The following is a 15,860-nucleotide window of genomic DNA, read 5'->3' on the forward strand; positions in this document are numbered from 1 at the left end:
CCTCCTTCCTTCTTTCCCTCCGCCTTTCTCTTTCTCCTTCCCTCTCTCTCTCTCTCTCTCCGCGGCTTCGCTTTTGCCTAAATAAGGGGCGCCGAGGACGAGGCCGGAGAAGAGGGGGAGGGCGAGGGAGGGAGGGAGGGGGGAGGAGGCCAGGAGGAGCCGACATGGGGGGGTCCTCCCAAGCCCCTCCCAAGCCCTGAAGCACCTGCCCAGGAAAGAAAGGAAGGAAGGAAAGAAAGAAGAAGGAAAGGAAAGGAAGGAAGGAAAAGCCCCCCGCCTCCCCGTCGCCCCCTCCCTCCTGCCCCCCCCTCCTTGGCGCAGGGCCTGCGTGGTGGTGGTCTCCTCCTCCTCCTCCTTCCTGTCGGGGGTGTCGCCCCTTGGGGAGGGCCCCATGGGCTGAGAGGATGCCTGTCCGCCGCGGGCACGTGGCCCCCCAGAACACCTTCCTCGACACCATCATCCGCAAGTTCGAGGGGCAGAGTGAGTCTCTAACTGGGGGGGGGTCTGTGGGGGGCGATGGGGTGGGTCACGGCTCGCTACTTCCTGGGGAGGGGGCTCAGGATCTCCAGCAGGACTCCATCCCCATCTTCATCATCACCCCCGACTTTCTCTTTTCTCAAACTGCACCCCCAAAGCAAAGGCAGAAAGAGGAGGAGGGTCTGTGGAGGGAAGGGGGGCGGAGGGGGGTGGGTCACGCCTCGCTACTGGCTGGGGAGGGGGCTCCCCAAGGGGGACTCAGGGGGTCAGGGCCCCTGGCAGGACCGGCTCACCCAGGACTCGGGGATGGAGTCATAATAATCACACTATGGGGTCCCCTGCAGTCTTGGGGAGGGGGCTTTTCGATTTGGGGGCTCCATTTAATGGGGGGCGATGGGCACCGGAGCAGCAAGGCCAAGGCTCTTAACAAACCAGGACTCTTAACACCATTCTAATCATCACACCTGACTTTCTCTTTTCTCAAACTGCACCCCCAAAGCAAAGGCAGAAAGAGGAGAAAGGGGATCCCTTGCAGTCTTGGGGAGGGGGCTCTGTCGTGTTTGGGGGCTCCATTTGCTGGGGGGCGATGGGCCCCGGAGCACTAAGGCCAGGGCTATCCTAATCATCACCCCCGACTTTCTCTTTTCTCAAACTGCACCCCCAAAACAAAGGCAGAAAGAGGAGGAGGGTCTGTGGAGGGAAGGGGGGCGGAGGGGGGTGGGTCACACCTCGCTACTGGCTGGGGAGGGGGCTCCCCAAGGGGGGCTCAAGAGGTCAGGGCCTCTGGCAGGACCGGCTCACCCAGGACTCGGAGATGGAGTCATAAGAATCACACTATGGGGGAGGGGGGCGAGCCTAGCTACTGGCTGGGGAGGGGGCGCCCCAAGGGGGGCTCAGGGTCCCTGGCAGGACTCCATCCCCATCCTCATAATCACCCCCGACTTTCTCTTTTTCTCAAACTGCACCCCCAAACCAAAGGCAGAAAGAGGAGGAGGGTCTGTGGAGGGAAGGGGGGCGGAGGGGGGTGGGTCACGCCTCGCTACTGGCTGGGGAGGGGGCTCCCCAAGGGGGGCTCAAGGGGGTCAGGGCCCCTGGCAGGACCGGCTCAACCCAGGACTCGGGGATGGAGTCATAATAATCACACTATGGGGGGGGGGGGAAGGGGAGGGGTCAAGCCTATCTATTGGCTGAGGAGGGGGCGCCCCAAGGGGGGCTCAGGGTCCCTGGCAGGACTCCATCACCATCCGTAATCATCACCCCGACTTTCTCCTTTCTCAAACTGCACCCAAACCAAAAGCAGCAGGAGGAGGGGGATCCCTGCTGTCTTGGGGAGGGGGCTCTGTCGCTTTGGGGGGAGGGGCGCAATATGCCCCAGACCAGCAAGGCCAGGGCTCCATCCCCATCCTAATAATCACCCCCGACTTTCTCCCTGCTCAAACTGCACCCCCAAAGCAAAGGCAGAAAGAGGAGGTCTGTGGAGGGAGGGGGCAGCGTGGGATGGGTCACTCCTCGTTACCGGGGTTGAGGAGGGGGCTCCTCGTGTGGGGCTGGGGGGCTCAGGGCCCCTGCCAGGACCAGCCCATGGAGGGCTCCATCCCCATCCTAATAATCACTCCCGACTTTCCCCCTTACCAAACTGCACCCCCAAACCAAAGGCAGAAAGAGGAGGAAAGGGGGGGCTCCCTTGCAGTCTTGGGGAGGGGGCTCTGTCGCTTGGGGGGGGGGCAATGTGCCCTGGAGCAGCAAGGCCAGGGCTCCATCCCCATCCTAATCATCACCCCCGACTTTCTCCTTTCTCAAACTGCACCCCCAAACCAAAGGCAGAAAGGGAAGGAAGAGGGGGTCCCCTGCAATCTTGGGGGCTCTGTCGCTTTTGGGGGGGCGATGAACCGCCCCACCGAGGCTCCATCCCCACCATAACAATCTCACCCAACTTTCTCTTTTCTCAAACTGCACCCAAACCCAAATTCAGGAGGAGGGGGTTCCTTGCAGTTTTGGGGAGGGGGCTCTGTCGCTTGGGGGGGGGGGCGATGTGCCCCAGGTCTCCATCCCCATCCTAATCACCACACCATTCTTCCTTCTCAAACTGAACCCAAACCAAAGGCAGAAAGAAGAGGATGAGGAGGGTGTTCCCTGCAGTCTTGGGGAGGGGTCTCTTCGCTGTCTGTCTCCCTGGGCCCCTCCCTGGCTAAGACGGGGGCCCTCTTTCTGGGGGTTCCTTTCCTTCGGCTGAGTCCCAGCAGCTGCACCGAGCATATGGTGCCAGGAGTGGGGAGGGGGGTGGGTGGGTGCGTGAGCATGAGTGTGAGTGCGCCTGCCAAGGCCTTCCTTCCTTCCTTTGTGTCTCCTCCGAGGGAGGGGCGGAATACCCCTGCGAGTGTGACACCTCCACACTCGGAGACACATACACACACACCCCAGAGAACCTCTCCCAGAAATAGAGGGAGGGGCGTCCTTGGGGAGGGGGTCATTCCCTTGTGTCTCCCCCACCCCACACACTCACACTCACACAAGCCCATCTGGGAGCACATGTTGTGTCTAGCAGGACCATGATGGCCTTGAAGGGCAAGATAAGGGAAGGAAGGGGAAGGGGAGGGGAGGGGCTGTTTATGGGTGGTCTGCCTCTGTCCCTGTCCCTAGACCCCTCCTCTTAGAATCATAGAGACCTGGGGGGCCACCCAGTCCAACCTCCCACCAAGAAGCAGGAAAATTGTATTCTAAACACCCTCGACAGATGACCATCCAGCCTCTGTTTAAAAGCTTTCAAAAAAGGAGCCCCCATCTTCTGGGTTGCTGTATGGTTTTTTGGACTGTATGAGCATTCTGGAAGAAACCATGACAAATGAACAAAATCTGGCTCCCAGTATTTTAAAAAAACTCTAAATAAAGAACAACATTCCAAAACAGGGGAACTCCAGACAAGAAACGACCAGGGACAACTAACCACCTCTCAACAAAGGATTCCCCCGGGCAGTAAGAAGGCACACCACTTTGGGTCTCCTACAGGAGAGATAAAGCAGGGTATAAATAAACATCATAATAATAATCATCATCATCATCCAAGAGTAGACTCTGCTAATCACAACCTCGAAGGATACCTGCCACAGATGGAGGCGAAATGTCAGGCTGGAATCACTGGATTGTAGGTTTTTGGGGCTGTATGGCCATGTTCTAGAGGCATTCTCTCTTTTCACCTGCATCTGTGGCAAGCATCCACAGATAGAGGCAAAATGTCAGGAGAGAATGCCTCTAGAACATGGCCATACAGCCCCAAAAACCTACAACCCAGTCAGGAGAGAAGGCTTCGGGAACATGGCCAGGCAGCCCCAAAAACTTACAGCAGCCCAGTGATTCCATGAAAGGCTTTGACAATACCTCTCCTCTCTTCTTCCTCCACTTTTCCATCCTTCCCCTCTTCCTCTTCCTCTCCTGGCCCACTCTGTGGCCTCCCTGGGCAACCTGGGCCAGCTTCCTGCTTCCTTCCTTCTTCCCCTTCATCTGGCTCTCCCTCCCTCCATTATTTCTCCAGGGTGGGTGGGGGTCATACTTCCCCCTCCCTGGAGTTGCAATCCTCCCTCCTTTGGCCTTTTGCTCTATTACTGACCTCCTTTTTTTTCTCTAGGGTGGGTGGGGGTCATACTCCCCCCTCCCTGGGGTTGCAACCCCCCTCCTCCTGTGGCCCCTTGCTCCATTATTGACCCCTCTCTTTCTCTAGGGTGGGTGGGGGTCATATTTCCCCCTCCCTGGGGTTGCAATCCCCCTCCTCTTTTGGCCTCTTGCTCCATTATTGACCCCCTCTCTTTCTCTAGGGTGGGTGGGGGTCATACTCCCCCCTCCCTGGGGTTGCAATCCCCCCCACCTTTGGCCTTTTGCTCCATTATTGACCCCTCTCTTTCTCTAGGGTTGGTGGGGGGTCATACTCCCCCCTCCCTGGGGGGTGCAACCCCCTCCTGCTCCATTATTGACCCCCCTCTTTCTCTAATGTGGGTGGGGGGTCATACTCCCCCCTCCCTGGGGGGTGCAACCCCCCTCCTGCTCCATTACTGACCCCCCTCTTTCTCTAATGTGGGTGGGGGGTCATACTCCCCCCTCCCTGGGGGTGCAACCCCCCTCCTCCTTTGTCCCCTTGCTCCCCTTGTGTTGCTGCTGTTGCTGTGTTTCCAGGCCAAGGCCAGCTTGGTCGAGGGATGCTGGGCGAAAGGGAGAGGAATGTGGGGCCAGAGAGAGGGCTGTGGGGGAGGCAGTTGCCCGAAAGGGGCTTTTCGCCTCTTTCGGTGCATCCCATCCACTCCCCCACGGGAGGCATCATCTCCAAGGACTGGCAGAAGGAGGAGAAGAAGGGAGGTGTAAACACAGCCATGGCCGTGCCAGCAGCAAGAGGGAGAGAGAGAGGGATGATAATAATAATAATAATAATAATAATAATAATAATAATAATAATAATTCATTTATACCCCGCCACCATCTTCCCCAGGAGACTTGGAGCGGCAAAGGGATTGGAAGCCAGAGGCAACTTATTATTATTATTATTATTATTATTATTATTAAGTTTATGTTTATGTTTATGTGTATGATGTGAATGTATACCCCACTTTTTCTTTCCCCAATAAGACTCCATTGGGGCCCCTGGGCCTTTGGGGCAGCAAGGACCCACTTTGTGGAGCAAAGCAAGCCCTCTTTGTCCTTGGAATGTCCCTGCTTCCCCATCTCCCTCTATGTTTGGAGGCAGGCTTTGGAAGTTGTGAGGGACAAAGGTCCCCTGAGCATGTGCAGAGTGAGAGTCTGCTCTAGCTGGTCCCTGGCCTAGGGAGCAAGGTCTCCTTCAACAAAATTGGGGCGGGGGGGTAATACCCCAGTATGGGTACTGGGCTGACCAGTTTCCCCAGAGGAAACAGCAGAAGTTGGCTCCCCTCATGTTTTCCCCGAGCATGTGCAGAGTGAGGGTCTGCTCCAGCTGGTCCCTGGTCTGGGGAGCAAAGTCTCCTTCAACAAAATGGGGGGGGGGGTGTACCCCAGTATGGGCACTGGGCTGACTAGTTTCCCAAGAAGAAACAGCAGAAGTTGGCTCCCCTCATGTTTTCCCCGAGCATGTGCAGAGTGAGGGTCTGCTCCAGTTGGTCCCTGGCCTGGGGAGCAAGCTCTCCTTCAACAAAATGGGGGGGGGGGGGTGTTCTCCAGTATGGGCACTGGGCTGACTGGTTTCCCCAGAGGAAACAGCAGTAGTGGGCTCCTCTCATGCCTCCCCCCCCTCCACACACACACATACCCACTATTGCTGTTTCCTCTGGGGAGGGGAGGCAGGTGGGGGTACCCTGTTTGGCATCATCAGGACTGTGGCACAGCTGGGTGGGAGTCAGCTACATTAAGATCACTACTGATCAAGAGTTCGAAGCTAGCCCAGGTCAGGGTGAGCTCCCGACCAATTTGTGTAGCTTGCTGTCAACCTTTGCAGCCCGAAAGACAGTTGCATCTGTCAAGTAGGAAATTTAGGTACCACTTATGCAGGGAGGCTAATTTAGCCTCTGTGTGTCTGTCTATATATGTTGTGTGCCTATGGCATTGAATGTTTGCCATGTATATGTGCATTGTAATCCACCCTGAGTCCGCTGCGGGGTGAGATGGGTGGAATATAAATATTGTAAGTAAATAAATAAATCCCTTCATGAGCTTTGCAGATCCAGGCTCTGCTTGACCTTGGCCTTTGCAGAGAACACAGCTCAAGGAGGGAATGCTACCTAGCCCCCCCCTCCCCTACTATGTTTGGGGTCACTACCTCCTCCCCGCTGGTTGCCACATCCTGACCAGTGACCTCTTTGTTGGGGGAGGAGCTGAAGCCACAACAGCCCTTTGATGCAAGCCTGGAGCAGAGGCCGTGGTATAGCTGAGCATCCATGCACCTGCCTAGTTTTTGGGTCTCCTTGACCATGCCTAAACTGCATCTTTGGGGCTCATGTTTCCCTTTGGGGGTCTCCCAGGGGGGAAGGATATGAGAGACAAAGATTGTCCTCTCATGATGGCCACATCATGAGAGGACAATGCTGCTTGGGAAAAGGAAGAGAGGCTGACCAAGGGCTGGGTCTCCTTGAAGGGACTGGCTTGACCTTGGCCAACCTTTTGGGGCTCATGCTTCCCTTTGGGAACTCCTTTGGGGTGGGTGGGGGTTTCCCTGGAGGGACGGAGATGAGAGGCCAAGATGAAGTCGTTTGGCCACATCATGAGAAGACAGGAGACCTTGGAGAACACAATAATGCTGGGGAAAAAGGAAGAGGGGCTGACCACGGGCAAGATGGAGGGATGGTCTCCTTGAAGGGACTGGCTTGACCTTGAAGGAGCTGAGGGTGGCCCCGGCCAACAGGGAGCTCTGGTCTGGTCTGGTTCATGATGGTCTGGTCCATGAGGTCTGGTCCATGGGGAAAATGAGATGAGAAAGGAAGAGAGGCTGACCAAGGGCAAGATGGAGGGATGGTCTCCTTGAAGGGACTGGCTTGACCTTGAAGGAGCTGAGGGTGGCCCCGGCCAGCAGGGAGCTCTGGTCTGGTATGGTCTGGTCCATGGAGGTCTGGTCCATGGGGAAAATGGGATGAGAAAGGAAGAGGGACTGACCACGGGCAAGATGGAGGGATGGTCTCCTTGAAGGGACTGGCTTGACCTTGAAGGAGCTGGGGGTGGCCCTGGCCAGCAGGGAGCTCTGGTCTGGTATGGTCTGGTCCATGGAGGTCTGGTCCATGGGGAAAATGGGATGAGAAAGGAAGAGGGACTGACCACGGGCAAGATGGAGGGATGGTCTCCTTGAAGGGACTGGCTTGACCTTGAAGGAGCTGGGGGTGGCCCTGGCCAGCAGGAGGGTCTGGTCTGGTCCATGATGGTCTGGTCCATGAGGTCACTGGTCCATGAGGTCACCCACTGAAGAAATAAATAACAACTCCCTCGGCTCTTTCCTCCTCCCTGTTTACTCTGGTCCAGGCTCCCATTTAACATAAAGGGAAACTGAGGCAGAGAAGAGCAGAGAACTCACTCATGGAGACACACCAAGTCAATGTTACAGATGAGGGTTGAACCCAGGTCTAATTCCAGCCCCTTTGTTGGTGAACAAACCCAGCTTGGTTGCCCACCTTGGCCACCCAGCTATGGCCTGTAGACCACTTGCCTCCATGTCCTTCAGTGTCTGGAGCCCCCAATGGCGCGATGGTCTGAAGGCCAACAGGTTGGAGATTCGAATCCAGGGAGAGCACAGATGAGCTCCCTCAGTTAAGCTCTAGCTTCTTATGTGGGGACAGGAGACAAGCCTCCCACAGGATGGTAACACATCTGGGCAATGTCCTTGCAGAATCTGGGGAGCAAGGTGAGCTCCCATCTGTCAGCTCCAGCTTTTCATGCAGGGACATGAGAGACGCCTCCCACAGGATGGTCAAACGTCCAGGCAATATCCCCTGGGCAACGTCCTTGCAGATGGCCCATTCTCTCACACCATAATTGAAGAGAAATATTGACAAGCTGGAATGTGCCCAGAGGAGGGCAACTAAAATGATCAAGGGTCTGGAGAACAAGCCCTATGAGGAGCGGCTTAAGGAGCTGGGCATGTTTAGCCTGAAGAAGAGAAGGCTGAGAGGAGACATGAGGAGGGCCAAGGTTCAATATGTGAAGGGAAGTCCTAGGAAGGAGGGAGCAAGCTTGTTTTCTGCTTCCCTGGAGACTAGGACGCAATGGAACCATGGCTTCAAACTACAAGAGAGGAGATTCCATCTGAACATGAGGAAGAACGTCCTGACTGTGAGAGCCGTTCAGCAGTGGAACTCTCTGCCCCAGAGTGTAGTGGAGGCTCTTTCTTTTGAGGCTTTGAAGCAGAGGCTGGATGGCCATCTGTCGGGGGTGCTTTGAATGCAATATTCCTGCTTCTTGGCAGAATGGGGTTGGACTGGATGGCCCAGGAGGTCGCTTCCAACTCTTCTAGGATTCTAGGATTCTACCAGATGCGACTTGCAGTTTCTCTGACACCGAAAAAAGAACCTTGGGGGGGGGGGGGATACCTTCAGCACCCTATGACCCATTCAGCGGAGATGAGTCACCCCTACGTTTGGCTTAATTGGTGCTTCATTGCAAGGGATCTGGGCAGAAGGACAGGAACCATATGTCGGATCTGGATCTAGATCTGGATCTGGATCTGGAGGGCTGGAGCAGAGTGGGGGGCTGCAGCTCAGTAATGGGGAGGGTCTTTTCACTAGGGGAGGGGGCTAGACGCCTTTTTGCAGTCCTTGGATTCCTTGATTCCTCTTAAGGGAAAAAACCAGACCCACGTCGGGATGTGTTATTTATCCTCCCAAACGTTTATATGATTTTGCACAGTTTCATGCGATGATGTCATTCTCCTTTTGCCATTTTATGGGGGAGTTTTTGATTCTGCAGGTTCCTCCACATAAATCATAGAATCCTAGAGTTGGAAGAGACCTCGTGGGCATCAAGTCCAACCCCATTCTGCCAAGGAGCAAGAAATCACATTCAAAGCACCCCTGACAGATGACCATCCAGCCTCAGGCTAAACATGCTCAGCTCTTTAAGCCGCTCCTCATAGGGCTTGTTCTCCAAACCCTCGATCATTTTAGTCGCCCTCCTCTGGACACATTCCAGCTTAGAGTCAACATTTATTTATTATTTATTTACAGTATTTATATTCTGCCCTCAATGGGGCATCCTTCCAAATATTTATTAATTAATTAATTAATTAATTAATTTGCAGTATTTACATTCCGCCCTTCTCACCCCGCAAAGGACTTACAACGTACATATACATGGCAAACATTCAATGCCGGAAGAGACCTCGTGGGCCATCCAGCCCAACCCCATTCTGCCAAGAAGCAGGAATATTGCATTCAAAGCACCCCCGACAGATGGCCATCCAGCCTCAGGCTAAACATGCCCAGCTCTTTAAGCCGCTCCTCATAGGGCTTGTTCTCCAGACCCTTGATCATTTTAGTTGCCCTCCTCCGGACACATTAAAGCAGAGTCAACATTTATTTATTATTTATTTACAGTATTTATATTCTGCCCTCAATGGAGCATCCTTCCAAATATTAATTAATTAATTAATTAATTTGCAGTATTTATATTCCGCCCTTCTCACCCCGCAAAGGACTTACAATGTACATATACATGGCAAACATTCAATGCCATAGACACACAACATATATAGAGACAGACGCTCAGAGGCTATTTAACATTCCAGCTTTTCATGAAGGTATTCTGGCCACCGGGGGAGCTGTTGCTTCACTGTCCTTTTGAGACTGATGGATTACTTCCTCATTCTTTTGCATGCTTGCTGGAGATTTTTATGGCCTCGTAAATTAGTTAAATTAGCCTCTCCGCATAAGCAGCACCTAAATTTCCTACTTGACAGATGCAACTGGTTTTCGGGCTGCAAAGGTCGACAGCAAGCTACACAAATTGGTTGGAAGCTCACTCCAACCCAGACTGGCTTTGAACTCATGATCTCAGTAGTGATCTTAATGCAGCTGGTTTCCGGGCTGTATGGCCATATTCTAGCAGCATTTTTTCCTGATGTTTCGCCTGCATATAGGGTGTAGTTGTGTGGTTTCCGGGCTGTATGGCCATGTTCTAGCAGCATTTTTTCCTAACGTTTCGCCTGCATATAGGGTGTAGTTGTGTGGTTTTTGGGCTGTATGGCCGTCTTCTAGCAGCATTTTCTCCTGACATTTCTCCTGCATATAATGTGTGGTTTCCGGGCTGTATGGCCATGTTCTAGCAGCATTTTATCCTGATGTTTCGCCTGCATATAGGCTGTAGTTGTGTGGTTTCCAGGCTGTATGGCCATGTTCTAGCAGCATTTTCTCCTGACATTTCTCCTGCATATATTGTGTGGTTTCCGGGCTGTATGGCCATGTTCTAGCAGCATTTTATCCTGATGTTTCGCCTGCATATAGGCTGTAGTTGTGTGGTTTCCAGGCTGTATGGCCATGTTCTAGCAGCATTTTATCCTGACATTTCTCCTACATATATAGTGTGGTTTCCAGGCTCTATGGCCATGTTCTAGCAGCATTTTATCCTGATGCTTCGCCTGCATATAGGCTGTAGTTGTATGGTTTCCAGGCTGTATGGCCGTGTTCTAGCAGCATTTTCTCCTGACATTTCTCCTACATATATAGTGTGGTTTCCAGGCTGTATGGCCATGTTCTAGCAGCATTTTCTCCTGACATTTCTCCTACATATATAGTGTGGTTTCCAGGCTCTATGGCCATGTTCTAGCAGCATTTTATCCTGATGCTTCGCCTGCATATAGGCTGTAGTTGTATGGTTTCCAGGCTGTATGGCCGTGTTCTAGCAGCATTTTCTCCTGACGTTTCGCCTGTAGGAGAAAATGCTGCTAGAACACAGCCCGGAAACCGCACCACTACACCCTATATGCAATCTGTTGGAGTGTTCCTCCTGGCAGAAGGACCCTGGGTTGTGCGACCTTTGTCCTGACCCTTGTCCCTCTCCTTCTCAGGCCGCAAGTTCATCATCGCCAACGCCCGGGTGGAGAACTGCGCCATCATCTACTGCAACGATGGCTTCTGCGACCTGTGTGGCTACACGAGGGCCGAGGTCATGCAGAAGCCCTGCACATGCGACTTCCTCTACGGCCCTTGCACCCAGCGCACTGCCGCCGCCCAGATCGCCCAGGCCCTCATGGGCTCCGAGGAGCGCAAGGTGGAGATCTCCTTCTACCGCAAGGATGGTAAGTCATGGGGACCCCCCCCCCCAAGAGTGACCCCCATTTGGAAGGTCCCTCCGAGGAACAGACGAGTTTGCTCCAGGGGATGTTTGTTTACCTTTGGGAAGAGCTTGGTTTCAGTATCTCTATGGAACCCGATTTGTGTTCCCGGGCTATAAATGTCATTTCCGAATTGCTCTTGTCATAAAAACATGGGAAAAGCTTATTAAACCGCGCAAACTTTGTTTTTGCAAGAGGGACATCCTGCAGCAGCACGTCTTGCCATAGTTTTTCAGTATCTCATCGGGTTCCAACCAGTTCAGCATCGTTTGTGCCACAAAAACAAAGTTTCTGGAAGTTCCAGCCCATTTTTTCGGGCTGTATGGCCATGTTCTAGAAGCATTCTCTCCTGACGTTTCGCCTGCATCTGTGGCAAGCATCCTCAGAGGTTGTGAGGTGTGTGGAAACTAGGAATATTGGGTTTATATATCTGTGGAATGATGTCCAGGGTGGGAGAAAGAACTCTTGCCTGTTGGAGGCAGGTGTGAATGTTTCAATTGGCCACCTTGATTAGCATTTGATGGCCTGGGGGTTTTTAGATGTGGCTTGTTAGTCCGTGGGGGAATCCTTCGTTGACAGGTGATTACTGTCCCTGATTGCTTCTTGTCTGGACTTCCCGGGAGAAAGAACTCTGTCTGTTGGAGGCAGATGGGAATGTTTCAATTGGTCACCTTAATTAGCGTTTGATGGCCTGGCATTTTTTACGTGTGGCTTGTTAGTCCCTGGGGGAATCCTTTGTTGAGAGGTGATTAGCTGTCCCTGATTGTTTCTTGTCTGGACTTCCTAGGAGAAAGAACTCTTGCCTGTTGGAGATAGGTATGAATGTTTCCATTGGCCACCTTGATTAGCATTTAATGGCCTGGCAGTTTAGATGCCGTGTCCAGGTTGGTTCATCTGCTACGGCTGACTTCTCTGGTTGAAGGAGTCTGCAGTGCCTTCTGTATGGCCATCTGTAGTGAGGGCTTGAATTGTGTTTTCTGGGTTGGAGTGGATGGCCCTTGGGTGCCCCTTCCAAGGGAGGTTTCAAAGCAGAGTCTGGGTTTTCATCTCTTGAGAGTGCCAGGGCTTCCCAGTTCTCAGTGTCTATGCCAGAGTTTTTAAGGTTGGCTTTGAGGCCATCTTTCATTCTCTTTTCCTGTTCTCCAACGTTCCGTTTTCCGTTCTTGAGTTCGGAGTAGAGGAACTGCTTTGGGAGACGGTGGTCAGGCATCCGGACAATGTGGCCAGTCCAGCAGAGTTGATGGCGGAGGACCATCGCTTCAATGCTGGTGGTCTTTGCTTCTTCCAGCACGCTGTCGTTTGTCCGCTTGTCTTCCCAAGAGATTTGCAGGATTTTCCGGGGGCAGCACTGATGGAATTGTTCCAGGAGTTGCATGCGACGTCTGTAGACAGTCCACGTTTCGCAGGCATAGAGCAGGGTTGGGAGGACAATGGCTTTATAAACAAGCACCTTGGTCTCCCTACGGATGTATGATTGATGTGAACTTGGCTCAGACTGTTGTGGTTCAGCCAGAGGCTGAAGACAAGGGGATGGTTCAGTCAGACGTCCTGAGGAATGATGGGCTTTCCAGTGTGGGAAATGAGGGGATTTTGGATCACGATTCTGCCTGGGAAGGTGAGTCTGGGTCTCGTCAGAAAGAAATGGCTTCAGAGCAACAGGAGATGATGCTTTGGTATCAAAAGATAAGGAAGACCCTTTCCCGGGTCGTTCCTTGGCAACAGAAGGAGCTAAAAGGGAAAGAGCTTTCCCCTGAGATCAATAGGAAGAGGAGACTCGATCTACAGGAGGATGGAGTCAGATTACAGAGGTCACAGAGACTTTGTGAGAAATCTTTGAAACAGAGCAGGTGTCAAAGGTATGACTTCATGGCTTGTGGACCTTAAATCACTGTGCTGTTTACTGAAAGGGTCAGAACAGGCAACACTGCATTGCTGTGTACACCTTGGGTCTTGTTCCTGTGCCACGTTCAAGTCTATGTCTAAGATCTTTGGGAAAGTCTTATGCTCATGTTCATGGAGTTAAAGGCATAACTGTGAACAATAAAACCTATTTTGAGTTATCTACAGTGTTTTGGTCCTTGGGAGTTCCAGTTCTCTAAAGGAAGGCAAGAAGCAATCTGCTTGGGGAAAGATGTCACGTCTATGTCTCTTTCGCTAAGAGTTTTATAGTCCCCAGGCGCGACGGCACAGTTGTGCTGGTTCTTATCTTTTGTCTCAGACCAACAAGACTCTGGATTGGAAGTCTCGAAGCTGTTGTTGTTGTTGTTATCGATCTGATTTGTACCCACCCCCCGCCTTCCTATCAATGGCTCCGGGGATGTCGTCAAGCCTTCTTCTTCTTGTTGTTGTCGTTTGCCTTCAAGTCATTTCCACCCCCTGGTGACCCTCAAAGCAACCCTTTTGCCGTGGTTTCGTGGCAAGGTTTGTTCCAAAGAGGCTTTTGGCGCAGTGGTGCAAAACGTCCATGAGGTCAGCGTTAAAATGGAATCCGACTCGCAGCGATATTGAGTAAACAATCCCAACCACACCATTAAAACGAAGGCTAAAAGTGTTTGCGGAGCAGAGGGAAACAACACAACTGAAAGCAATGCCACAGTCTTCCGTTAAAAGCATTCGGTTCCGGAAAGTCTGCCCGGAATAAAGATATTTCTGAAATGGGAAGGGCGCCAGAGAGGGATCTGGTCCATTCTCTTGCAGCAGGGAGTTCCGCAGGCTAGGAGCCGCCACCCAAAAGGCCCCAAGTGACTCTCTAGACCTCTTTTCCTTTCTGGTGGTTTATTTTGTGGGGGAGGGAAATTTGGACACCTGTAAAACCACTTACTTGCTTTGGTGATCCCTCGTTGTCCAAATATGTTGGTCTTCCCAGTGTAGTTGGTCTTCCTACTGTAGAGCCTATTCTTGACCCACATCTGCTCCCGCAATGAGGACATCGGTTTCCAGACGGAAGGCAGTCCCGGTCAGGGTTGGCATGATGTGCCTTCTTCCTCTTGGCACCCTCTTTTCGCCCTCCATTTATGCCTCTTCAAATTCCACAGCACTGCTGGTCACAGCAGACCTCCAGCTGTAAAACCACATCTCAGTGGCAAATCCTTCATCGATAATAATAATAATAATAATAATAATAATAATACTTTATTTGTATACTGCCTTCTTTTCGCCCTCCATTCGTGCCTCTTCAAATTCCACAGCACTTCTGGTCACAGCTGACCTCCAGCTGTAAAACCACATCTCAGTGGCAAATCCTTTATTACATCAATAATAATAATAATACTTTATTTGTATATCGCCTTCTTTTCGCCCTCCATTCGTGCCTCTTCAAGATAATAATCATAATACTTTATTTGTATACCACCTTCTTTTTGCCCTCCATTCGTGCCTCTTAGAATTCCACAGCACTGCTGGTCACAGCTGACCTCCAGCTGTAAAACCACATCTCATTGGCAAATCCTTCATCGATAATAATAATAATAATAATAATAATAATAATTTATTTGTATACCGCCTTCTTTTCTCCCTCCATTCATGCCTCTTCAAATTCCACAGCACTGCTGGTCACAGCTGGCCTCCAGCTGTAAAACCACATCTCAGTGGCAAATCCTTCATCGATAATAATAATAATACTTTATTTGTATACTGCCTTCTTTATACCCTCCATTTGTGTTTCTTCAAATTCCACAGCATTGCTAGTCACAGCTGACCTCCAGCTGTAAAACTACATCTCAGTAGCAAATCCTTCATCGATAATAATAATAATAATACTTTATTTGTATACTGCCTTCTTTATACCCTCCATTTGTGTTTCTTCAAATTCCACAGCATTGCTAGTCACAGCTGACCTCCAGCTGTAAAACCACATCTCAGTGGCAAATCCTTCATCGATAATAATAATAATAATACTTTATTTGTATACCGCCTTCTTTATGCCCTCCATTCGTGCCTCTTCAAATTCCACAGCACTGCTGGTCTCAGCTGACCTCCAGCTGTAAAACCACATCTCAGTGGCAAATCCTTCATCAGTAATAATAATAATAATAATAATAATAATAATACATATACACGAAAATCAATTAAAAACCATTGATGAGATTGCCATGGGTCTGAGAGCAGTCCCATTGAATCCCTTGACTCTATGCTTAGCAACATCTGACTTGGTATATCTCTTCTATTGGGAAAAATCATCAGAGGCTGGATGGCCATCTGTCAGGAGGGCTTGGATGGTGTCTTCGTGCCTGGATGGCCCTTTGGGGTCCCTTCTAATTCTAGGATTTAGGATTCCGTGGCACATTTCCATACCTCGCCTCTTGTGAATGCGCTCCCTATTCTGCACTCGGAGTTATTTTGGAAGCAGGTACATTCATGTCTAATGGTATTTAAAAAGTAATGAGGGGAAAGGGCAAAAAGAAAAGGTGTTTGAACAAAAGCGCTTTCTCATGGGCTCATTAATCATGTGGCTCAAACGGTGGGGGTGGGAGCACTCTCTCCTTTGAAGAAAATCTTTATTCTAATGGGGCCGTTGACACCGCAACGTGGACATCAATACGGCCTTGCTAATGGCTGGATCATCATGCCCTTGCGCTCAAGGTGAGCGCTAATGCGTTGAGCCCCCTTGAATCCTATG

At 51.5% G+C, this 15,860-nt stretch overlaps 1 protein-coding gene across 1 annotated transcript in view; it reads left to right on the forward strand.

Moving 5' to 3' along the window:
* The first annotated feature begins 253 nt into the window (after positions 1 to 253).
* KCNH2 (potassium voltage-gated channel subfamily H member 2) overlaps positions 254 to 15,860 on the forward strand; it is a 137,950-nt gene continuing 122,343 nt past the window's right edge. The window contains exons 1-2 of the mRNA XM_060782796.2: positions 254 to 480; positions 10,976 to 11,206. Of these exons, the coding sequence (XP_060638779.2) occupies positions 405 to 480; positions 10,976 to 11,206 (307 nt within the window). The 5' untranslated portion in view covers positions 254 to 404. The remainder of the gene's footprint in view (positions 481 to 10,975; positions 11,207 to 15,860) is intronic.

Source organism: Anolis sagrei, chromosome 6, assembly GCF_037176765.1.
Source record: "Anolis sagrei isolate rAnoSag1 chromosome 6, rAnoSag1.mat, whole genome shotgun sequence".
Classification (NCBI taxonomy): Eukaryota; Metazoa; Chordata; class Lepidosauria; order Squamata; family Dactyloidae; genus Anolis; species Anolis sagrei.